The 26,204-nt window shown below is 46.5% G+C and overlaps 1 protein-coding gene across 1 annotated transcript; it reads left to right on the top strand.

Annotated features, from left to right (window-relative positions):
• The first annotated feature begins 936 nt into the window (after positions 1-936).
• LOC135545133 (uncharacterized) lies at positions 937-24,218 on the top strand. Its single transcript, XM_064972765.1, has 2 exons — positions 937-1,278; positions 23,748-24,218. Exons 1-2 carry the CDS (start codon positions 937-939, stop codon positions 24,216-24,218), a joined length of 813 nt encoding a protein of 270 aa, XP_064828837.1.
• The last annotated feature ends 1,986 nt before the right edge of the window (positions 24,219-26,204 follow it).

The following is a 26,204-nucleotide window of genomic DNA, read 5'->3' as shown; positions in this document are numbered from 1 at the left end:
AATATAGCTCCATGCCAGGGGATGGTCTGGTTAATATAGCTCCGTGCCAGGGGATGGTCTGGTTAATATAGCACTGTGCCAGGGGATGGTCTGGTTAATATAGCACTGTGCCAGGGGATGGTCTGGTTAATATAGCACCAGGCCATGGGATGGTCTGGTTAATATTGCTCCATGCCATGGGATGGTCTGGTTAATATAGCTCCATGCCAGGGGATTGTCTGTGTGGAAGTTTAAGTTGCTAATGTTCCCATTTTTATAACAGTCAGCAAAAAGTGTCTCTGGATTGTCCACAAGGAACTTATTTTTGAACTCTTTCCGTGCTTCTCATCTTTAACATTCAGAGGGTACTGTATTGTAATGACCTCTGAACATCGGTAGGGGCTTCAAAGGCCCCTGCATCTGGGTGGAGGAGGCTTCAAAGGCCCCTGCATCTGGGTGGAGGAGGCTTCAAAGGCCCCTGCATCTGGGTGGAGGAGGCTTCAAAGGCCCCTGCATCTGGGTGGAGGAGGCTTCAAAGGCCCCTGCATCTGGGTGGAGGAGGCTTCAAAGGCCCCTGCATCTGGGTGGAGGAGGCTTCAAAGGCCCCTGCATCTGGGTGGGGGATGCTTCAAAGGTCCCTGCATCTGGGTGGAGGAGGCTTCAAAGGCCCCTGCATCTGGGTGGGGGAGGCTTCAAAGGCCCCTGCATCTGTGTGGGGGAGGCTTCAAAGGCCCCTGCATCTGGGTGGGGGAGGCTTCAAAGGCCCCTGCATTGTGAGTCCTGTGTGGCTTAGTCGGTAGAGCATGGCGCTTGCAACGCCAAGCGTCGTGGGTTCGCTTCCCACTGGGGCCACCCATATGTAAAAGTAGTGGCCCCAGCCGACTTGTAAGTCGCTTTGGACAAAAAGCGTCTGCTAAATGGGATATATTATTATTATTATTATTATCTGGGTGGGGGATGCTTCAAAGGCCCCTGCATCTGGGTGGGGGATGCTTCAAAGGCCCCTGCATCTGGGTGGGGAGGCTTCAAAGGCCCCTGCATCTGGGTGGGGGATGCTTCAAAGTCCCCTGCATCTGGGTGGAGGAGGCTTCAAAGGCCCCTGCATCTGGGTGGGGAGGCTTCAAAGGCCCCTGCATCTGGGTGGGGAGGCTTCAAAGGCCCCTGCATCTGGGTGGGGGATGCTTCAAAGGCCCCTGCATCTGGGTGGAGGAGGCTTCAAAGGCCCCTGCATCTGGGTGGGGGAGGCTTCAAAGGCCCCTGCATTTGGGTGGGGGAGGCTTCAAAGGCCCCTGCATCTGGGTGGAGGAGGCTTCAAAGGCCCCTGCATTTGGGTGGAGGAGGCTTCAAAGTCCCCTGCATTTGGGTGGTGGATGCTTTGAAACTCTCCTGCCATTGTTGTCTAGGGCTTTGACACTTTTCACTTCACACCTCAGTGATGGTGTTTTCAGGGTCCAGGTTGGATGGTGTTTTCAGCGTCCAGGTGGGATGGTGTTTTCAGGTTTCTTTTGTTTGCCAGATCATTTCCAGTATAGCTTGGTAAATAAGGTAGTAGGAATCTTTGGTATTAGGAATCGTACCAGGTCATTTTGTCCAAAATCAGGTTGTAGGAGTTTGGTGTTTTGATTTGGAGTGAAGGTTATGTTGAGAAGTATCCTGTATATGTCCTGGTGACATAGTGTTATAGAGGATAGTATCCTGTATATGTCCTGGTGACATAGTGTTGTAGAGGGTAGTATCCTGTACATGTCCTGGTGACATAGTGTTGTAGAGGGTAGTATCCTGTATATGTCCTGGTGACATAGTGAAGGTTATGTTGTAGAGGGTAGTATCCTGTATATGTCCTGGTGACATAGTGTTGTAGAGGGTAGTGTCCTGTATATGTCCTGGTGACATAGTGTTGTAGAGGGTAGTATCCTGTATATGTCCTGGTGACATAGTGTTGTAGAGGGTAGTATCCTGTATATGTCCTGGTGACATAGTGTTATAGAGGGTAGTATCCTGTACATGTCCTGGTGACATAGTGTTGTAGAGGGTGGTATCCTGTATATGTCCTGGTGACATAGTGTTGTAGAGGGTAGTATCCTGTATATGTCCTGGTGACATAGTGTTATAGAGGGTAGTATCTTGTATATGTCCTGGTGACATAGTGTTGTAGAGGGTAGTATCCTGTACATGTCCTGGTGACATAGTGTTGTAGAGGGTAGTATCCTGTATATGTCCTGGTGACATAGTGAAGGTTATGTTGTAGAGGGTAGTATCCTGTATATGTCCTGGTGACATAGTGTTGTAGAGGGTAGTATCCTGTATATGTCCTGGTGACATAGTGAAGGTTATGTTGTAGAGGGTAGTATCCTGTATATGTCCTGGTGAAATAGTGTTGTAGAGGGTAGTATCCTGTATATGTCCTGTTGACATAGTGTTGTAGAGGGTAGTATCCTGTATATGTCCTGGTGACATAGTGTTGTAGAGGGTAGTATCCTGTATATGTCCTGGTGACATAGTGTTGTAGAGGGTAGTATCCTGTATATGTCCTGGTGACATAGTGAAGGTTATGTTGTAGAGGGTAGTATCCTGTATATGTCCTGGTGACATAGTGTTGTAGAGGGTAGTATCCTGTATATGTCCTGGTGACATAGTGAAGGTTATGTTGTAGAGGGTAGTATCCTGTATATGTCCTGGTGACATAGTGTTGTAGAGGGTAGTATCCTGTATATGTCCTGGTGACATAGTGTTGTAGAGGGTAGTATCCTGTATATGTCCTGTTGACATAGTGTTGTAGAGGGTAGTATCCTGTATATGTCCTGGTGACATAGTGTTGTAGAGGGTAGTATCCTGTATATGTCCTGGTGACATAGTGTTGTAGAGGGTAGTATCATGTATATGTCCTGGTGACATAGTGTTGTAGAGGGTAGTATCCTGTATATGTCCTGGTGACATAGTGAAGGTTATGTTGTAGAGGGTAGTATCCTGTATATGTCCTGGTGACATAGTGAAGGTTATGTTGTAGAGGGTAGTATCCTGTATATGTCCTGGTGAAATAGTGTTGTAGAGGGTAGTATCCTGTATATGTCCTGTTGACATAGTGTTGTAGAGGGTAGTATCCTGTATATGTCCTGGTGACATAGTGTTGTAGAGGGTAGTATCCTGTATATGTCCTGGTGACATAGTGTTGTAGAGGGTAGTATCCTGTATATGTCCTGGTGACATAGTGAAGGTTATGTTGTAGAGGGTAGTATCCTGTATATGTCCTGGTGACATAGTGTTGTAGAGGGTAGTATCCTGTATATGTCCTGGTGACATAGTGTTGTAGAGGGTAGTATCATGTATATGTCCTGGTGACATAGTGTTGTAGAGGGTAGTATCCTGTATATGTCCTGGTGACATAGTGAAGGTTATGTTGTAGAGGGTAGTATCCTGTATATGTCCTGGTGACATAGTGTTGTAGAGGGTAGTATCCTGTATATGTCCTGGTGACATAGTGTTGTAGAGGGTAGTATCATGTATATGTCCTGGTGACATAGTGTTGTAGAGGGTAGTATCCTGTATATGTCCTGGTGACATAGTGAAGGTTATGTTGTGGAGGGTAGTGTCCTGTATATGTCCTGGTGACATAGTGAAGGTTATGTTGTAGAGGGTAGTATCCTGTATATGTCCTGGTGACATAGTGAAGGTTATGTTGTAGAGGGTAGTATCCTGTATATGTCCTGGTGACATAGTGTTGTATAGGGTAGTATCCTGTATATGTCCTGGTGACATAGTGTTGTAGAGGGTAGTATCCTGTATATGTCCTGGTGACATAGTGTTGTAGAGGGTAGTATCCTGTATATGTCCTGGTGACATAGTGTTGTAGAGGGTAGTATCCTGTATATGTCCTGGTGACATAGTGTTGTAGAGGGTAGTATCATGTATATGTCCTGGTGACATAGTGTTGTAGAGGGTAGTATCCTGTATATGTCCTGGTGACATAGTGTTGTAGAGGGTAGTATCCTGTATATGTCCTGGTGACATAGTGAAGGTTATGTTGTGGAGGGTAGTATCCTGTATATGTCCTGGTGACATAGTGTTGTAGAGGGTAGTATCCTGTATATGTCCTGGTGACATAGTGTTGTAGAGGGTAGTATCCTGTATATGTCCTGGTGACATAGTGAAGGTTATGTTGTGGAGGGTAGTGTCCTGTATATGTCCTGGTGACATAGTGTTGTAGAGGATCCCTCTCTCATACCTCTATGTCCCTCTTTCCTACCCTCCTTTCTCCCAGCTCTCTGGGGGATAAGGGCTTGAAGGTCAAGGAGAGAGAGAGTTGTCATGGAGAGAGAGAGAGAGAGAGAGAGAGAGAGAGAGAGAGAGAGAGGAACCTTAGCATTCTGTTACTGTTGTTCTCAGGTCTTGCCTGTTGTTTTATTAATGCACTGACCCCCATTTATTTGTTTAAATGTATTTTTGAACCTTTATTTAACCATCCAGCCGGCCCTTTATTAATGCAGTGACCCCAACCCAGACGCCCTTTATTGACTTGTCTGACAACACAGCAGTGCTGGAGAGAATATTTAGACCTGATAGAAAATGAATGGACTTCCTCTCTCTACCTTTAAAAGCTTTATAATTCACTGACTGACCTCCGCTTGTTGTGTCTCTCCAGAGGTGTGCTTACTTTCCTCTCTGTCTCGCTGTGTTGGAAAATACCTTAAACAGTCTAAACCTTTGTGTACTATACAACCTATACTATTACAAAGTAGTTAGATCAGATAACACATGCTTCTCAGCAATTCCAGGTCATTTTCCTACTATATCATCTTAGACTCCTACTATATCACCTTAGACTCCTATTATATCATCTTATATGTCCTACTATATCATCTTAGATGTCTTACTATATCATCTTAGACTCCTACTATATCATCTTAGACTCATACTATATCATATTATGCTCCTATTATATCATCTTGGATTCCTACTATATAATCTTATGCTCCTATTATATCATCTTAGATGTCTTACTATATCATCTTAGATGTCCTATTATATCATCTTAGATGTCTTACTATATAATCTTAGACTCCTACTATTTCATCTTAGATGTCCTACTATATCATCTTAATGTCCTACAATGTAATCTTCGACTCCTACTATATCATCTTAGATATCTTACTATACCATCTTAGACTCCTACTATATCATCTTCGACTCCTACTATATCATCTTAGATGTCCTACTATATCATCTTAGATGTCCTACTATATCATCTTAGATGTCCTAATATATAATCTTAGATGTCCTACTATATAATCTTCGACTCCTACTATATCATCTTAGACTCCTACTATATCATCTTAGATGTCTTACTATATCATCTTAGATGTCCTACTATATCATCTTAGACTCCTACTATATCATCTTAGATGTCTTACTATATCATCTTAGATGTCCTACTATATCATCTTAGATGTCTTACTATATCATCTTAGATGTCCTACTATATCATCTTAGATGTCCTACTATGTCATCTTCGACTCCTACTATATCATCTTAGACTCTTACTATATCATATTATATGTCTTACTATATCATCTTAGATATCATACTATGTCATCTTCGACCCTTACTATATTATCTTAGATGTCCTACTATATCATCTTAGATGTCCTACTATATCATCTTAGATGTCCTACTATGTCATCTTCGACTCCTACTATATCATCTTAGACTCCTACTATATCATCTTAGATGTCCTACTATATCATTTTAGATGTCTTACTATATCATCTGAGACTCCTACTATATCATTTTAGATGTCTTACTATATCATCTGAGACTCCTACTATATCATTTTAGATGTCCTACTATGTCATCTTCGACTCCTACTATATCATCTTAGATGTCCTACTATATCATCTTAGACTCCTACTATATCATCTTAGACTCCTATATAATCTTAGATATATTGTTGCATGTTGGAAATGCCTGAGTTTAGTACCTAATTAAGTCTTATTTTAATTTACAACATAGATGAGTAGAATATTTTTATGGCCGGTCGGTTGTACGATGATAAGGCCAGCCACAGATTGAGTGAGCAGCCACTTTCATATGATGCCTGGGAATGTTTTTCTAACAAGTGTCAAGCCACCTGTGAAATGTACAATGGACTCATTGATTTGCTGTTTTAGCAGCCCTTGAATGACCCTGAGAGGAGAGAGGGACGAGGGACGAGGGCTTTAGTGGTTGCGTCAGATCCTGTTTTGGCCCACAGACTCTATAGTATTGCAACAGAGAGAGATATGACTTTACAGCTCATAACAAGAGTCACTGTGATTTTAACCTGTTTACTGTGAACTTTATAACACCTTTTAGTTTGTAAGGGAAAACATAATCAAACCTCTTGACCTTAGGACAGTGGAGTAGTCTAGTCTCTCTCTGTCTCAGGTTGAAGGAGAAGTTGCCAAAGAAGTGGACCTTCAAAGCGCTGCTCAGGATCTGAAGAAGGCTCTGTAGAAACCATGTACCAGGCCTTTCTCCTCTCATCTCGTCTCTCTTCTCATCATTTTTGCCTCGCCTACCCTCTCCCTCCCCTCTCCTCCTTTATCCTCTCCTCCCCTCCCATCTTCTCTTCTCCCCTCTCCTCCTTTATCCTATCCTCTTCCCCCTCTCCTCCTTTATCCTATCCTCTTCTCCACTCTCCTCCTTTATTCTATCCTCTTCTCCCCTCTCCTCCTTTATCCTATCCTCTTCTCCCCTCTCCTCCTTTATCCTATCCTCTTCCCCCTCTCCTTGTTTATTCTATCCTCTTCTCCCCTCTCCTCCTTTATCCTATCCTCTTCTCCCCTCTCCTCCTTTATCCTCTTCTCCCCTCACCTCCTTTATCCTATCCTCTTCTCCCCTCTCCTCCTTTATCCTATCCTCTTCTCCCCTCTCCTCCTTTATCCTATCCTCTTCCCCCTCTCCTCCTTTATCCTATCCTCTTCTCCCCTCTCCTCCTTTATCCTATCCTCTTCCCCCTCTCCTCCTTTATCCTATCCTCTTCTCCCCTCTCCTCCTTTATCCTATCCTCTTCCCCCTCTCCTCCTTTATCCTATCCTCTTCTCCCCTCTCCTCCTTTATCCTATCCTCTTCCCCCTCTCCTCCTTTATCCTATCCTCTTCCCCCTCTCCTCCTTTATCCTATCCTCTTCTCCCCTCACCTCCTTTATCCTATCCTCTTCTCCCCTCTCCTCCTTTATTCTATCCTCTTCTCCCCTCTCCTCCTTTATCCTATCCTCTTCTCCCCTCTCCTCCTTTATCCTATCCTCTTCTCCCCTCTCCTCCTTTATCCTATCCTCTTCTCCCCTCTCCTCCTTTATCCTATCCTCTTCCCCCTCTCCTCCTTTATCCTATCCTCTTCTCCCCTCTCCTCCTTTATCCTATCCTCTTCCCCCTCTCCTCCTTTATCCTATCCTCTTCTCCCCTCTCCTCCTTTATCCTATCCTCTTCTCCCCTCTCCTCCTTTATCCTATCCTCTTCTCCCCTCTCCTCCTTTATCCTATCCTCTTCTCCCCTCACCTCCTTTATCCTATCCTCTTCTCCCCTCTCCTCCTTTATCCTATCCTCTTCTCCCCTCTCCTCCTTTATCCTATCCTCTTCCCCCTCTCCTCCTTTATCCTATCCTCTTCTCCCCTCACCTCCTTTATCCTATCCTCTTCTCCCCTCTCCTCCTTTATTCTATCCTCTTCTCCCCTCTCCTCCTTTATCCTATCCTCTTCTCCCCTCTCCTCCTTTATCCTATCCTCTTCTCCCCTCTCCTCCTTTATCCTATCCTCTTCTCCCCTCTCCTCCTTTATCCTATCCTCTTCCCCCTCTCCTCCTTTATCCTATCCTCTTCTCCCCTCTCCTCCTTTATCCTATCCTCTTCTCCCCTCTCCTCCTTTATCCTATCCTCTTCTCCCCTCTCCTCCTTTATCCTATCCTCTTCTCCCCTCTCCTCCTTTTTCCTATCCTCTTCTCCACTCTCCTCCTTTATCCTATCCTCTTCTCCCCTCTCCTCCTTTATCCTATCCTCTTCCCCCTCTCCTCCTTTATCCTATCCCCTTCTCCCCTCTCCTCCTTTATCCTATCCTCTTCCCCCTCTCCTCCTTTATCCTATCCTCTTCTCCTCCTCCTTTATCCTATCCCCTTCTCCCCTCTCCTCCTTTATCCTATCCTCTTCCCCCTCTCCTCCTTTATCCTATCCTCTTCTCCCCTCTCCTCCTTTATCCTATCCTCTTCTCCCCTCTCCTCCTTTATCATATCCTCTTCTCCCCTCTCCTCCTTTATCCTATCCTCTTCTCCCTCACCTCCTTTATCCTATCCTCTTCCCCCTCTCCTCCTTTATCCTATCCTCTTCCCCCTCTCCTCCTTTATCCTATCCTCTTCTCCCCTCTCCTCCTTTATCCTATCCTCTTCTCCCCTCTCCTCCTTTATCATATCCTCTTCTCCCCTCTCCTCCTTTATCCTATCCTCTTCTCCCCTCACCTCCTTTATCCTATCCTCTTCCCCCTCTCCTCCTTTATCCTATCCTCTTCTCCCCTCACCTCCTTTATCCTATCCTCTTCCCCCTCTCCTCCTTTATCCTATCCTCTTCCCCCTCTCCTCCTTTATCCTATCCTCTTCTCCCCTCTCCTCCTTTATCCTATCCTCTTCTCCCCTCTCCTCCTTTATCATATCCTCTTCTCCCCTCTCCTCCTTTATCCTATCCTCTTCTCCCCTCTCCTCCTTATCCTATCCTCTTCCCCCTCTCCTCCTTTATCCTATCCTCTTCTCCCCTCTCCTCCTTTATCCTATCCTCTTCCCCCTCTCCTCCTTTATCCTATCCTCTTCTCCCCTCACCTCCTTTATCCTATCCTCTTCCCCCTCTCCTCCTTTATCCTATCCTCTTCCCCCTCTCCTCCTTTATCCTATCCTCTTCTCCCCTCTCCTCCTTTATTCTATCCTCTTCCCCCTCTCCTCCTTTATCCTATCCTCTTCTCCCCTCTCCTCCTTTATCCTATCCTCTTCTCCCCTCTCTCCTTTATCATATCCTCTTCTCCCCTCTCCTCCTTTATCCTATCCTCTTCTCCCCTCTCCTCCTTTATTCTATCCTCTTCTCCCCTCTCCTCCTTTATCCTATCCTCTTCTCCCCTCTCCTCCTTTATCCTATCCTCTTCTCCCCTCTCCTCCTTTATCCTATCCTCTTCTCCCCTCTCCTCCTTTATCCTCTTCTCCCCTCACCTCCTTTATCCTATCCTCTTCTCCCCTCTCCTCCTTTATCCTATCCTCTTCCCCCCTCTCCTCCTTTATCCTATCCTCTTCTCCCCTCTCCTCCTTTATACTCTTCTCCCCTCACCTCTTCTCCCCTCTCCTCACATCCTCTCTCCTTTCCTCTAATCTCTACTCTCTCCTCTAATCATCTGTCCTCCCCTCTCCCTCATCCTTTCCCCTCTCCACTCCTATCCTCTCTCTCTCCTCTCTCCTCTCCTCTCCTTGCTCATTAGTTAAGTAATTACTGTTTAGTCTGGGATCGAGGAGAACAGAGGAGACTAGAGGAGAATAGGGGAGAACAGGGGAGACTAGAAGAGAACAGAGGAGAACAGAGGAGACAAGAGGAGAACAGAGGAGACAAGAGGAGAACAGAGGAGACTAGATGAGAACAGAGGAGACTAGAGGAGAACAGAGGAGACTAGAGGAGAACAGAGGAGACTAGAGGGGACTAGAGGAGACTAGAGGAGAACAGAGGAGACCAGGTGAGAACAGAGGAGACTAGAAGAGACTATAAGAGAACAGGGGAAACTATAGGAGAATAGAGGAGACTAGAGGAGAACAGAGGAGACCAGATGAGAACAGAGGAGACTAGAAGAGACTATAGGAGAACAGAGGAGACTATAGGAGAACAGAGGAGACCAGATGAGAACAGAGGAGACTAGAAGAGACTAGAGGAGACTAGAAGAGACTAGAGGAGAACAGAGGAGACCAGGTGAGAACAGAGGAGACTAGAAGAGACTATAGGAGAACAGAGGAGACTATAGGAGAACAGAGGAGACTAGAGGAGAACAGAGGAGACCAGATGAGAACAGATGAGACTAGAAGAGACTATAGGAGAACAGAGGAGACTATAGGAGAACAGAGGAGACTAGAGGAGAACAGAGGAGATCAGAGGAGAACAGAGGAGACTAGAAGAGAACAGAGGGGACTAGAGGAGACTAGAGGAGACTAGAAGAGAACAGAGGAGAACAGAGGAGACAAGAGGAGAACAGAGGAGACTATAGGAGAACAGAGGAGACTATAGGAGAACAGAGGAGACTAGAAGAGACTAGAGGAGACTAGAAGATACTAGACGAGAACAGAGGAGACTAGAAGAGACTAGAGGAGACTAGAAGAGACTAGAGGAGAACAGAGGAGACTATAGGAGAACAGAGGAGACTAGAGGAGAACAGAGGAGACTAGAAGAGAACAGAGGAGACTAGAGGAGAACAGAGGAGACTAGAGGAGAACAGAGGAGACTAGAAGAGAACAGAGGAGACTAGAGGAGAACAGAGGAGACTAGAGGAGAACAGAGGAGACTAGAGGAGAACAGAGGAGACTAGAGGAGAACAGAGGAGACTAGAGGAGAACAGAGGGGACTAGAGGAGAACAGTATCACCTCATCAGACTTGGGTGTGTCAGTCAGGCAGCCGGTCAGGCAGCCGGTCAGGCAGCCGGTCAGGTAGCCGGTCAGGCAGCCGGTCAGGTAGCCAGTCAGGCAGCCGGTCAGGCAGCCGGTCAGGCAGCCGGTCAGGCAGCCGGTCAGGTAGCCAGTCAGGCAATGTAAAGGCTTAACATAAATCGCAGCATGTTTATCCTCTTAGCAACATGTTACTAATGTTTGATACCAAAAAGTTGTATGAACAGAAGCCTCAGGCTTGCCTATCGACCCACCAGCCCCATAACAAATAGACAGATGGAATACTGCACCTTGTTGGTGTTGGTGTGTGTGTGTGTGTGTGTGTGTGTGTGTGTGTGTGTGTGTGTGTGTGTGTGTGTGTGTGTGTGTGTGTGTGTGTGTGTGTGTGTGTGTGTGTGTGTGTGTGTGTGTGTGTGTGTGTGTGTGTGTGTGTGTGCGTGCGTATATGTGCGTGTGTGTGCGCGTGTGTGCGTGTGCGTGTACGTATGCGTTTACGTGTACGCATGCGTGTACGTGTGTGTGTGTGTGTGTTGGGTACCCTGTGTAGCAGAACAGAAGAGAGCCAGCTAGAACCTGTACAAGGTGAGGTGAAAGGCTGTGTGTGTGTGTGTGTGTTGGGTACCCTGTGTAGCAGAACAGAAGAGAGCCAGCTAGAACCTGTACAAGGTGAGGTGAAAGGCTGTGTGTGTGTGTGTTGGGTACCCTGTGTAGCAGAACAGAAGAGAGCCAGCTACAACCTGTACAAGGTGAGGTGAAAGGCTGTGTGTGTGTGTTGGGTACCCTGTGTAGCAGAACAGAAGAGAGCCAGCTACAACCTGTACAAGGTGAGGTGAAAGGCTGAAAGCCATCAGTGGCAGCCCCACACAATGTTTTGCGCTCCTCCTCTGACCGAGCGACTAAACAACCTGCTGCTATGCCATTTCTCTCTCTCTCTCTGACTCAGTGCGTGCTGGGAGTGTTTTTGCAGTTCAGAGGGCGTGTGGAGGGCTCTGTCCTTCCTTATTTCCTTGGTCTTTTCCTTGTTTTACATGGTGGAGAGTTAACACGTTGTTAGTTTAGCCGTTTCCACTGTTTTGTTGACAGTCAGGGAGGAAGAGGACAGAGTTTTAGTTTCATGGCTTTTCAATGGTATAGTGTGTGCGATTGCTTCTCAGCGTAGACCCTAGACCCGTAGACCCTAGACCCGTAGACTATATGTAGGGTCCCTAGACCCGTAGACTCTATGCAGGGACCCTAGACCCTAGACCCGTAGACTCTATGCAGGGTCCCTAGACCCGTAGACTCTATGCAGGGTCCCTAGACCCGTAGACTCTATGCAGGGTCCCTAGACCCGTAGACTCTATGCAGGGTCCCTAGACCCGTAGACTCTATGCAGGGTCCCTAGACCCGTAGACTCTATGCAGGGTCCCTAGACCCGTAGACTCTATGCAGGGTCCCTAGACCCGTAGACTCTATGCAGGGTCCCTAGACCCGTAGACTCTATGCAGGTTCCCTAGACCCGTAGACTCTATGCAGGGTCCCTAGACCCGTAGACTTTATGCAGGGTCCCTAGACCCGTAGACTCTATGCAGGGTCCCTAGACCCGTAGACTCACTGAAGTAGGGAGACAGAGAGTCAGAGCAGTGGTAAATATGGGGAAGGAGGGAGTCAGAGAGAAGTATGGAGACAGAGAGTCAGAGCAGTGGTAAATATGGGGAAGGAGAGAGTCAGAGAGAAGTATGGAGACAGAGAGTCAGAGCAGTTGTAAATATGGGGAAGGAGGGAGTCAGAGAGAAGTATGGAGACAGAGAGTCAGATCAGTGGTAAATATGGGGAAGGAGAGAGTCAGAGAGAAGTATGGAGACAGAGAGTCAGAGCAGTGGTAAATATGGGGAAGGAGGGAGTCAGAGAGAAGTATGGAGACAGAGTCTGAGCAGTGGTAAATATGGGGAAGGAGGGAGTCAGAGAGAAGTATGGAGACAGAGAGTCAGATCAGTGGTAAATATGGGGAAGGAGAGAGTCAGAGAGAAGTATGGAGACAGAGAGTCGGAGCAGTGGTAAATATGGGGAAGGAGGGAGGGAGTCAGAGAGAAGTAGGGAGACAGAGAGTCAGAGCAGTGGTAAATATGGGGAAGGAGAGAGTCAGAGAGAGGTATGGACACAGAGAGTCTGAGCAGTGGTAAATATGGGGAAGGAGAGAGTCAGAGAGAAGTAGGGAGACAGAGAGTCAGAGCAGTGGTAAATATGGCGAAGGAGAGAGTCAGAGAGAAGTAGGGAGACAGAGAGTCAGAGCAGTGGTAAATATGGGGAAGGAGGGAGTCGGAGAGAAGTATGGAGACAGAGAGTCAGAGCAGTGGTAAATATGAGGAAGGAGAGAGTCAGAGAGAAGTAGGGAGACAGAGAGTCAGAGCAGTGGTAAATATGGGGAAGGAGAGAGTCAGAGAGAAGTAGGGAGACAGAGAGTCAGAGCAGTGGTAAATATGGCGAAGGAGAGAGTCAGAGAGAAGTAGGGAGACAGAGAGTCAGAGGGAGCGTCACCTCGGCCTGCCCAGGCCTGCTAACCATGCAGGGGAGTGGCAGTACATTAACAAGCCCTGGCGTTGCACACAGCCAGCCAGCCTTCCCTCCCTCCTTCCCTAACTCCTTGCTCTCTCTGCCCTCCCTCCCCGTCCTCTCTGTCCTCCCTCCCCGCCTTCTCTGCCCTCCCTCCCCACCCTCTCTGCCCTCTCTCCCCACCCTCCTTGCCTAGAAACAGGGAGCCAAGGCTCAGAAGTGCTGCCCTTCACTGATCTGCCAAGGACTTAGAGCACACACAACACTGACAGCACTGACATCTCTCTCTCTCTCTGTCTCTCTGTCTCTCTCTCTCTCTTTTTCTCTCTATCTGTCTCCTCTCTCTCTCTCTCTCTCTCTTTGTCTCTCTCTCTCTCTGTCTCTCCTCTCTCTCCTTCACACTCTCTCTCTCTCTCTGTCTCTCATCTCTCTCTGTCTCTCATCTCTCTCTGTCTCTCATCTCTCTCTCTCTCTCTCTCTCTCTCTCTCTCTCTCTCTCTCTGTCTCTCTCTCTATATATATATATCTATCTCTGTCTCTCTCTTTCTCCTTCACTCTCTCTCTCCTCTCTCTCTGTGTCTCTCTCTCTCTCTCTCTCTCTCTCCTCCACTCTCTCTCTCTTTCTCTCGCTCTCCCTCTTCCACAACAGTCTCGGGCAATAAACATTTCTGCAAAATAAAATGCTTGGTGTAGTTTCTGCTTGGCCAAGTCTTAGAGATGGAGTGGAGAAGAACATATATTAGGAGAGTGGAGGAGAGGGAGAGGAGGAGTAGGTTTGGGTAGGAAAGGTGAGGATGTCATAGCATTGTCATCAGGCATGCCTCTCGTTATGTAGAGGAGAGGAGGAGATGGGAAGAGGAGAGAAATAGATGCTGCTCATCGAGGAGAGGAGAGGAAGAGAGGAGAAGAGGAGAGGAGAAGAGAGGAAGAGATGGTCGTAGCATTGTCATCAGGCATGCCTCTCATTGAGAAGAGGATAAGATGAGAGGGAGAGAGGAGAAGAGAGGAAGAGATGGTCGTAGCATTGTCATCAGGCATGCCTCTCATTGAGGAGAGGAGAAGAGGAGAGGAAGAGAGGAGAAGAGAGGAGGAGATGGTCGTAGCATTGTCATCAGGCATGCCTCTCATTGAGAAGAGGAGAAGATGAGAGGGAGAGAGGAGAAGAGAGGAAGAGATGGTCGTAGCATTGTCATCAGGCATGCCTCCTGTTATGTAGGTCACTGCTAGGTTCTTTTTAGTGCAGCTCACTGACTTTTTGTTCATAGCTGCAAAGCATAAATATGAAACACTTACTTGGTCTCGTTATTTCTCTCTCCACACAATAACAGCAGAATTAGTACTGAAAGAAATCAATTTATATTCATGAAGAACAACACAAATCTAATCACTACACAATTCTAACTGCCATGATAATGGGTTAAATAATGTGGGAATAGAGAACCATGGTCAACTGGTGTTCAGCAGTAATGTTCCCTCCTCCCTGGAAACAACTGGTGTTCAGCAGTAATGTTCCCTCCTCCCTGGAAACAACTGGTGTTCATCAGCAATGTCCCCTCCTCCCTGGACACAACTGGTGTTCATCAGTAATGTTCCCTCCTCCCTGGAAACAACTGGTGTTCAGCAGTAATGTTCCCTCCTCCCTGGACACAACTGGTGTTCATCAGTAATGTTCCCTCCTCCCTCGAAACAACTGGTGTTCAGCAGTAATGTTCCCTCCTCCCTGGAAACAACTGGTGTTCAGCATTAATGTTCCCTCCTCCCTGGACACAACTGGTGTTCATCAGTAATGTTCCCTCCTCTCTGGAAACAACTGGTGTTCAGCATTAATGTTCCCTCCTCCCTGGAAACAACTGGTGTTCAGCAGTAATGTTCCCTCCTCCCTGGACACAACTGGTGTTCATCAGTAATGTTCCCTCCTCCCTGGAAACAACTGGTGTTCAGCAGCAATGTTCCCTCCTCCCTGGACACAACTGGTGTTCAGCAGTAATGTTCCCTCCTCCCTGGAAACAACTGGTGTTCATCAGTAATGTTCCCTCCTCTCTGGAAACAACTGGTGTTCAGCATTAATGTTCCCTCCTCCCTGGACACAACTGGTGTTCATCAGTAATGTTCCCTCCTCCCTGGAAACAACTGGTGTTCAGCATTAATGTTCCCTCCTCCCTGGACACAACTGGTGTTCAGCAGTAATGTTCCCTCCTCTCTGGAAACAACTGGTGTTCAGCAGCAATGTTCCCTCCTCCCTGGACACAACTGGTGTTCATCAGCAATGTTCCCTCCTCCCTGGACACAACTGGTGTTCAGCAGTAATGTTCCCTCCTCTCTGGAAACAACTGGTGTTCGGCAGTAATGTTCCCTCCTCCCTGGACACAACTGGTGTTCATCAGTAATGTTCCCTCCTCCCTCGAAACAACTGGTGTTCAGCAGTAATGTTCCCTCCTCCCTGGACACAACTGGTGTTCAGCATTAATGTTCCCTCCTCCCTGGACACAACTGGTGTTCATCAGTAATGTTCCCTCCTCTCTGGAAACAACTGGTGTTCAGCATTAATGTTCCCTCCTCCCTGGAAACAACTGGTGTTCAGCAGTAATGTTCCCTCCTCCCTGGACACAACTGGTGTTCATCAGTAATGTTCCCTCCTCCCTGGAAACAACTGGTGTTCAGCAGCAATGTTCCCTCCTCCCTGGACACAACTGGTGTTCAGCAGTAATGTTCCCTCCTCCCTGGAAACAACTGGTGTTCATCAGTAATGTTCCCTCCTCTCTGAAACAACTGGTGTTCAGCATTAATGTTCCCTCCTCCCTGGACACAACTGGTGTTCATCAGTAATGTTCCCTCCTCCCTGGAAACAACTGGTGTTCAGCATTAATGTTCCCTCCTCCCTGGACACAACTGGTGTTCAGCAGTAATGTTCCCTCCTCTCTGGAAACAACTGGTGTTCAGCAGCAATGTTCCCTCCTCCCTGGACACAACTGGTGTTCATCAGCAATGTTCCCTCCTCTCTGGACACAACTGGTGTTCAGCAGTAATGTTCCCTCCTCTCTGGAAACAACTGGTGTTCGGCAGCAATGTTCCCTCCTCTCTGGAAACAACTGGTGTTCAGCATTAATGTTCCCTCCTCTCTGGAAACAGCTGGTGTTCATCAGTAATGTTCCCTCCTCCCTGGACACAACTGGTGTTCATCAGTAATGTTCCCTCCTCCCTGGAAACAACTGGTGTTCAGCAGCAATGTTCCCTCCTCCCTGGACACAACTGGTGTTCAGCAGTAATGTTCCCTCCTCCCTGGAAACAACTGGTGTTCATCAGTAATGTTCCCTCCTCTCTGGAAACAACTGGTGTTCAGCATTAATGTTCCCTCCTCCCTGGACACAACTGGTGTTCATCAGTAATGTTCCCTCCTCCCTGGAAACAACTGGTGTTCAGCATTAATGTTCCCTCCTCCCTGGACACAACTGGTGTTCAGCAGTAATGTTCCCTCCTCTCTGGAAACAACTGGTGTTCAGCAGCAATGTTCCCTCCTCCCTGGACACAACTGGTGTTCATCAGCAATGTTCCCTCCTCTCTGGACACAACTGGTGTTCAGCAGTAATGTTCCCTCCTCTCTGGAAACAACTGGTGTTCGGCAGCAATGTTCCCTCCTCTCTGGAAACAACTGGTGTTCAGCATTAATGTTCCCTCCTCTCTGGAAACAACTGGTGTTCATCAGTAATGTTCCCTCCTCCCTGGACACAACTGGTGTTCATCAGTAATGTTCCCTCCTCCCTGGACACAACTGGTGTTCAGCAGCAATGTTCCCTCCTCCCTGGAAACAACTGGTGTTCAGCAGCAATGTTCCCTCCTCTCTGGAAACAACTGGTGTTCAGCAGCAATGTTCCCTCCTCTCTGGAAACAACTGGTGTTCAGCAGCAATGTTCCCTCCTCCCTGGACACAACTGGTGTTCATCAGTAATGTTCCCTCCTCCCTGGAAACAACTGGTGTTCAGCATTAATGTTCCCTCCTCCCTGGACACAACTGGTGTTCAGCATTAATGTTCCCTCCTCTCTGGAAACAACTGGTGTTCAGCAGTAATGTTCCCTCCTCCCTGGACACAACTGGTGTTCAGCAGTAATGTTCCCTCCTCTCTGGAAACAACTGGTGTTCATCAGTAATATTCCCACCTCCCTGGAAAAATACTTTTTCTGAACTTTTAAATGCATAAAACATTACCTGGAACTGGTGAAGCAAATATCTGCAAGGGGATAATACTATACATAACAATACTCTCTCTCTCTTCTCTCTCTCTCCCTCTCTTCTCTCTCCCTCTCTCTCTCTCTCTCTCTCTCTCTCTCTCTCTCTCTCTCTCTTCTCTTTCTCTCTCTCTCTCTCTCTCTCTTCTCTCTCTCTCTCCTCTCTCTCTCTCTCTCTCTCTCTCTCTCTCTCTCTCTCTCTCTCTCTCTTCTCTCTCCTTTCTCTCTATCTCTCTCTGTCTCTCTCTCCTCTCTCTCTCCCCCTCTCTCTCTCTCCTTTCTCTCTCTCTCTCTCTCCTTTCTCTCTCTCCCTCTCTTCTCTCTCTGTCTCTCCCCCTCTCTCTCTCCCTCTCTCTCTCTCTCTCTCTCTCTCTCTCTCTCTCTCTCTCTCTCTCTCTCTTCTCTCTATCTCTCTCTCTCTCTCTCTCTCTCTCTCTCTCTCTCTCTCTCTCTCTTCTCTCTCCTTTCTCTCTCTCTCTCTCTGTCTCTCTCTCTCTCCTCTCTCTCTCTCCCCCTCTCTCTCTCTTTCTCTCTCTCCCCCTCTCTCTCTCCTTTCTCTCTCTCTCTCTCTCTCTCTCCTTTCTCTCTCTCCCTCTCTTCTCTCTCTCTGTCTCCCCCTCTCTCTCTCTCTCTCTCTCTCTCTCTCTCTCTCTCCCCCTCTCTCTCTCTCCCTCTCTTCTCTCTCCTTTCTCTCTCTCTGTCTCTCTCTCTCTCTCTCCTTTCTCTCTCCCTCTCTTCTCTCTATCTGTCTCTCCCCCCCTTTCTCTCTCTCTCTATGTCTCTCTCTCTGTCTCTCTCTCTGTCTCTCTCTCTGTCTCTCTCTCTCTCTCTCTCTCTCTCCCTCTCTTCTCTCTCTCCTCTCCCCCCCCCTCTCTCTCTCTCTCTCCCTGATGACCAATCATCTACACCCCTATAGATTTGCTCAGCGCTCCACTGCTACACTCTTAGAGATAAACAGCTGTTCCTGAACGGTTCTTCGGCCTAAAGGGTTCCTCTGTAGAAAGGGTTCTGCCTGGAACCAAACAGGTTCTCAAAGGGTTATCTTATGGGAGAAGCCAAAGAACCCTTTCAGGTTCTAGGTGTGTAGTACATGTCCCAAATATGCACCCTATTCTCTACTTAGTGCACTACAGTACATAGTTGTCAGATCAAAGGCAGTGTGCTATCGAGGGACAAAGGTGCCATTTGGGATTCACCCTACAGCTAAAGAAAGTGTAGAAGAACGATGGCTTCACTAACGTTCTGGGAGATCCAGCTGTAGTTGAAAGATTGCTGTAATGATCGGTCCTGTAGTCCTGTAGTGTATCATGCCTATAGCGGGCAGCTGACGGTGGTGGAAAACTCTACTTTAAATTTCACATCATTGTAATAAAATGTACTACATATAATATATATATAGTTTTACTATTTCATGCCCTTGCCTCTAGTAGTTACACCAACTATCTCTGAGTTAGCTACCCGACCTGTCTAACTCGATATCCTCAAACGTTTTCCATTGTGTTCCTCATTGCCTATAATGTGCCTGTAACTTGTGATAACAAGTCAAAGAGAAGTGCTGTTTGTGTAACTACATCAACAGTGGTGCGAATTACTATGAGTAAGCCATGCTGTAGGTCAGAGAGAGAAGGTTTGCAAGGCACACACACACACACACCTTCCCACTTCTCTGACCTTATAGCTTATAATCAGCTCTGCCAGTGACTTGTCATCTTGTCAAACCATCGCCAGCATCCCTATAGCACTCTGGTAGCAGAGCATGGTAGGGAGGGAGGGAGAGAGGAGGAGGCGGGGGGAGGGAGGGAGGGAGGAGGGGGAGGGAGAGAGGAGGCGGGGAGGGAGGGAGGGAGTGAGTGAGGGAGGGAGGGAGATGGGGAGGGAGGGAGTGAGGAAGGAGTGAGGGAGGGAGACCGGGAGTGAGGGAGGGACAGGAAGGACTGTGTGCTTTAAGATCATCAAATCACCTGACGAAAGCCATGAAGTACACCCTTTGAATGAGTGCCAGTCATTTCAATTACGGCCATCTTTCTCTGTTGCTCTCCATCCCTGATCGTTCAGTCTCTGATCAATAGTTGCACATCAATACTATCATGATGCCAGATGCTTTGTTTACTACAGACTGTTTTCTCATCAATGCCCCCGGCCAAAAAAAGACCCACTTCTGTTCTTATCTCCTAGCAGGCAGGGCTCGTCTCAGCCTGTCATAGTATTATCACAGACTATAGAAGACAATTGAAGGCTCATCCATCAGGTTATTATTACTATCAGTCTGGACTCACAGTGTGAAGTTTAACTACATAATAACGTTGAACATAGTAGTTATGGAGATGGCTTGATACCAGTTTAATGGCAGAGAGAGACCAGAGATGGCTTGATACCAGTTTAATGGCAGAGAGAGATCAGAGATGGCTTGATACCAGTTTAATGGCAGAGAGAGACCAGAGATGGCTTGATACCAGTTTAATGGCAGAGAGAGACCAGAGATGGCTTGATACAAGTTTAATGGCAGAGAGAGATCAGAGATGGCTTGGTATCAGTTTAATGGCAGAGAGAGACCAGAGATGGCTTGATACCAGTTTAATGGGAGAGAGAGACCAGAGATGGCTTGATACCAGTTTAATGGCAGAGAGAGACCAGAGATGGCTTGATGCCAGTTTAATGGCAGAGAGAGACCAGAGATGGCTTGATACCAGTTTAATGGCAGAGAGAGATCAGAGATGGCTTGATACTAGTTTACATTTTACATTTACATTTAAGTCATTTGGCAGAGAGAGATCAGAGATGGCTTGATACCAGTTTAATGGCAGAGAGAGATCAGAGATGGCTTGATATCAGTTTAATGGCAGAGAGAGATCAGAGATTGCTTGATGCCAGTTTAATGGCAGAGAGAGACCAGAGATGGCTTGATATCAGTTTAATGGCAGAGAGAGATCAGAGATGGCTTGATACCAGTTTAATGGCAGAGAGAGAACAGAGATGGCTTGATACCAGTTTAATGGCAGAGAGAGATCAGAGATGGCTTGATACCAGTTTAATGGCAGAGAGAGATCAGAGATTGCTTGATACCAGTTTAATGGCAGAGAGAGATCAGAGATGGCTTGATGCCAGTTTAATGGCAGAGAGAGACCAGAGATGGCTTGATATCAGTTTAATGGCAGAGAGAGATCAGAGATGGCTTGATACCAGTTTAATGGCAGAGAGAGAACAGAGATGGCTTGATACCAGTTTAATGGCAGAGAGAGATCAGAGATGGCTTGATACCAGTTTAATGGCAGAGAGAGATCAGAGATTGCTTGATACCAGTTTAATGGCAGAGAGAGATCAGAGATGGCTTGATGCCAGTTTAATGGCAGAGAGAGACCAGAGATGGCTTGATATCAGTTTAATGGCAGAGAGAGACCAGATATGGCTTGATACCAGTTTAATGGCAGAGAGAGATCAGAGATGGCTTGATACCAGTTTAATGGCAGAGAGAGATCAGAGATTGCTTGATACCAGTTTAATGGCAGAGAGAGATCAGAGATGGCTTGATGCCAGTTTAATGGCAGAGAGAGACCAGAGATGGCTTGATATCAGTTTAATGGCAGAGAGAGACCAGAGATGGCTTGATACTAGTTTAATGGCAGAGAGAGACCAGAGATGGCTTGATACCAGTTTAATGGCAGAGAGAGATCAGAGATTGGCTTGATACCAGTTTAATGGCAGAGAGAGATCAGAGATTGCTTGATACCAGTTTAATGGCAGAGAGAGATCAGAGATGGCTTGATGCCAGTTTAATGGCAGAGAGAGACCAGAGATGGCTTGATATCAGTTTAATGGCAGAGAGAGACCAGAGATGGCTTGATACTAGTTTAATGGCAGAGAGAGACCAGAGATGGCTTGATACCAGTTTAATGGCAGAGAGAGATCAGAGATTGGCTTGATACCAGTTTAATGGCAGAGAGAGATCAGAGATGGCTTGATACCAGTTTAATGGCAGAGAGATCAGAGATGGCTTGATACCTGTTTAATGGCAGAGAGAGATCAGAAATGGCTTGATACCAGTTTAATGGCAGAGAGAGACCAGAGATGGCTTGATACTAGTTTAATGGCAGAGAGAGTCCAGGGATGGCTTGATATCAGTTTAATGGCAGAGAGAGTCCAGAGATGGCTTGATATCAGTTTAATGGCAGAGAGAGATCAGAGATGGCTTGATACCAGTTTAATGGCAGAGAGAGATCAGAGATGGCTTGATACCAGTTTAATGGCAGAGAGAGACCAGAGATGGCTTGATATCAGTTTAATGGCACAGAGAGATCAGAGATGGCTTGATATCAGTTTAATGGCAGAGAGAGATCAGAGATGGCTTGATACCAGTTTAATGTCAGAGAGAGACCAGAGATGGCTTGATATCAGTTTAATGGCACAGAGAGATCAGAGATGGCTTGATATCAGTTTAATGGCAGAGAGAGATCAGAGATGGCTTGATACCAGTTTAATGGCAGAGAGAGACCAGAGATGGCTTGATATCAGTTTAATGGCAGAGAGAGATCAGAGATGGCTTGATATCAGTTTAATGGCAGAGAGAGTCCAGAGATGGCTTGATATCAGTTTAATGGCAGAGAGAGACCAGATATGGCTTGATACCAGTTTAATGGCAGAGAGAGACCAGAGATGGCTTGTCACCAGTTTAATGGCATAGAGAGACCAGAGATGGCTTGATATCAGTTTAATGGCAGAGAGACCAGAGATGGCTTGATACCAGTTTAATGGCAGAGGGAGATCAGAGATGGCTTGATACCAGTTTAATGGCAGAGAGAGATCAGAGATGGCTTGATGCCAGTTTAATGGCAGAGAGAGACCAGAGATGGCTTGATACCAGTTTAATGGCAGAGAGAGACCAGAGATGGCTTGATACCAGTTTAATGTCAGAGAGAGATCAGAGATGGCTTGAAACCAGTTTAATGGCAGAGAGAGACCAGAGATGGCTTGATACCAGTTTAATGGCAGAGAGAGACCAGAGATGGCTTGATACCAGTTTAATGTCAGAGAGAGATCAGAGATGGCTTGATACCAGTTTAATGGCAGAGAGAGACCAGAGATGGCTTGATACCAGTTTAATGGCAGAGAGAGACCAGAGATGGCTTGATACCAGTTTAATGTCAGAGAGAGACCAGAGATGGCTTGATACCAGTTTAATGGCAGAGAGAGACCAGAGATGGCTTGATACCAGTTTAATGGCAGAGAGGATTTGCCTTGATTATTATCTGTAGACACTCGTTGTGACTCCCTCGACTATTCGGCATTGCATTGCCAATCTGCAGGTCAAGAACGCCAAGTTCCTCTCAGCCTATGCTGCCCTTCAGTCCCTTGACTTTTTGGTCGTGAAAGACACATGGATCGCCCCAGAGAACACTACTACTCCAGCTGCTCTCTCTTCATCTGACTATGTTTTCTCTAATAGTCTGAGAGCATCTGGTCGTCACGGTGATGGCACAGGTCTTTCTCCCACTCTCACCTGTCCATCTTCTCATTTGATTTCCATCCTGTCACTGTCACTCGTCCACTCAAGATTAACATTATTGTCATCTATTGCCCACCAGGTGCCCTTGGAGAGTTCCTCAATCAGCTCATTTCTTGATGATGGCTCACCGCTTTTCGTACTTGGTGACTTCTGCCTCAACTCTCTCTTTCCCCTCCTTGCCTCTTTTGACTTCTCCCTTTCCCAGTCCCCTCCCACTTTCACAGTCCCCTCCCACTTTCACAGTCCCCTCCAACTCCCACTCACAAGGCAGGCAATACGCTTGACCTCATCTTTACTAGAGGCTGTTCTCCTACTAATCTCACTGCACCCCTCCTCCAGGTCTCTGTTCTCCTACTAATCTCACTGCACCCCCCCCTCCAGGTCTCTGTTCGCCTACTAATCTCACTGTAACCTCCTCCAGGTCTCTGTTCTCCTACTAATCTCACTGTAACCTCCTCCAGGTCTCTGTTCTCCTACTAATCTCACTGTAACCTCCTCCAGGTCTTTGTTCTCCTACTAATCTCACTGCAACCTCCTCCAGGTCTCTGTTCTACTGCTAATCTCACTGCAACCTCCTCCAGGTCTCTGTTCTCCTACTAATCTCACTGTAACCTCCTCCAGGTCTCTGTTCTCCTACTAATCTCACTGTAACCTCCTCCAGGTCTTTGTTCTCCTACTAATCTCACTGTAACCTCCTCCAGGTCTTTGTTCTACTACTAATCTCACTGCAACCTCCTCCAGGTCTCTGTTCTACTGCTAATCTCACTCTAACCTCCTCCAGGTCTCTGTTCTCCTACTAATCTTACTGCAACCTCCTCCAGGTCTCTGTTCTCCTACTAATCTCACTTCCCACCCCTCAAACACACAGCCCAACCACCCCTCAAACACACAGCCCCCCACCCCTCAAACCCACAGCCGACCCACCCCTCAAACCCACAGCCCAACCACCCCTCAAACCCACAGCCCACCCACCCCTCAAACCCACAGCCCACCCACCCCTCAAACCCACAGCCCACCCACCCCTCAAACCCACAGCCCCCCACCCCTCAAACCCACATCCCTCCCACCCCTCAAACCCACATCCCTCCCACCCCTCAAACCCACAGCCCACCCACCCCTCAAACCCACAGCCCCCACCCCTCAAACACACAGCCCCCCACCCCTCAAACCCACAGCCCACCCACCCCTCAAACCCACCGCCCACCCACCCCTCAAACCCACCGCCCACCCACCCCTCAAACCCACCGCCCACCCACCCCTCAAACCCACCGCCCCCACCCCTCAAACCCACAGCCCCACTTGCTGCTGTGATGACACTTTCTGGTATTTCACCCAATAGATATCGGGGTTCATCACAATTAGATTTGCATTTGAATTTCTCACTGAGTCAGTACATAGTAAAGTCACACTTGTTGTTTGTGTACATGGATTTCATAATGTCTTGTGTTTTTCCCACAACACCACTTTCCATCAACTTGCATAGCAGACCTTCATGACAAATTGAGTCAAAAGCTTTTATGAAATGAACAAAGTATGAGAAGACTTTGCCTTTGTTTTGGTTTGTTTGTTTGTTAATTAGGGTGTGCAGGGTGAATACGTGGTCTGTCGGATGGTAATTTGGTAAAAAGCCAATTTGTTTTCACAGAGGAAATGCAGGAATCTGCTGTTAATGATAATGCAGAAGATTTCCCCAAGGTTTCTGTTGACACATCTCCCACGGTAGTTACAGGTGTCAACTTTTCTCCACTTTTTTGGATTGGGGTGATCAGTCCTTTGTTCTAAATTTTGGGCAAGAGGCCAGAGCTGAGGATGATGTTAAAGAGTTTAAGTATAGCCAATTGGGATTTGTGGTCTTTATTTTTTTATCATTTTGTTCATTTCATTTCATTCTACACCACAGGCCTTTTTGGGTTGGATGGTGTGTATGTTGTCCTGTAGTTCATTCAATGTAATTGGAGAGTCCACTGGGTTCTGGTCATCTTTAATAGTTGATTCTAAGATTTGTATTTGATCATGTATATGTTTTTTTTTATGTTCATTTTTTTTATGGCCAAAAAGATTGGAGAAGTGGTTTACCCATACATCTCTGTTTTAGTGATTCACTATAGTAAAGGTTCAGGTTTACCCATACATCTCTGTTTTAGTGATTCACTATAGTGAAGGTTCAGGTTTACCCATACATCTCTGTTTTAGTGATTCACTATAGTGAAGGCTCAGCTTTACCCATACATCTCTGTTTTAGTGATTCACTATAGTGAAGGTTCAGGTTTACCCATACATCTCTGTTTTAGTGATTCACTATAGTGAAGGTTCAGCTTTATCCATACATCGCTGTTTTAGTGATTCACTATAGTGAAGGTTCATGTTTACCCATACATCTCTGTTTTAGTGATTCACTATAGTGAAGGTTCAGGTTTACCCATACATCTCTGTTCTAGTGATTCACTATAGTGAAGGTTCAGGTTTACCCATACATATCTGTTTTAGTGATTCACTATAGTGAAGGTTCAGGTTTACCCATACATCTCTGTTTTAGTGATTCACTATAGTGAAGGTTCAGGTTTACCCATACATCTCTGTTTTAGTGATTCACTATAGTGAAGGTTCAGGTTTACCCATACATCTCTGTTTTAGTGATTCACTATAGTGAAGGTTCAGGTTTACCCATACATCTCTGTTTTAGTGATTCACTATGGTGAAGGTTCAGGTTTACCCATACATCTCTGTTTTAGTGATTCACTATGGTGAAGGTTCAGGTACCCATACATCTCTGTTTTAGTGATTCACTATAGTGAAGGTTCAGCTTTATCCATACATCGCTGTTTTAGTGATTCACTATAGTGAAGGTTCATGTTTACCCATACATCTCTGTTTTAGTGATTCACTATAGTGAAGGTTCAGGTTTACCCATGCATCTATGTTTTAGTGATTCACTATAGTGAAGGTTCATGTTTACCCATACATCTCTGTTTTAGTGATTCACTATAGTGAAGGTTCATGTTTACCCATACATCTTTGTTTTAGTGATTCACTATAGTGAAGGTTCAGGTTTACCCATACATCTCTGTTTTAGTGATTCACTATAGTGAAGGTTCAGGTTTACCCATACATCTCTGTTCTAGTGATTCACTATTGTGAAGGTTCAGGTTTACCCATACATATCTGTTTTAGTGATTCACTATAGTGAAGGTTCAGGTTTACCCATACATCTCTGTTTTAGTGATTCACTATAGTGAAGGTTCAGGTTTACCCATACATCTCTGTTCTAGTGATTCACTATAGTGAAGGTTCAGGTTTACCCATACATCTCTGTTTTAGTGATTCA

Source organism: Oncorhynchus masou, chromosome 9 (genome assembly GCF_036934945.1).
Source record: "Oncorhynchus masou masou isolate Uvic2021 chromosome 9, UVic_Omas_1.1, whole genome shotgun sequence".
Classification (NCBI taxonomy): Eukaryota; Metazoa; Chordata; class Actinopteri; order Salmoniformes; family Salmonidae; genus Oncorhynchus; species Oncorhynchus masou.
The sequence above is the reverse complement of the archived record's forward strand: the minus strand, read 5'-3'. Positions and strand labels throughout refer to the sequence as shown.

Coding starts and splice junctions, on each gene's coding strand:
- LOC135545133 (XM_064972765.1), top strand. CDS start 937: ATGCTTCAAAGGCCCCTGCATCTGGGTGGGGGATGCTTCAAAGGCCCC. Junction 1,279..23,747: donor TCAAAGGCCCCTGCATCTGG/GTGGAGGAGGCT, acceptor TCAAACACACAG/CCCAACCACCCCTCAAACAC.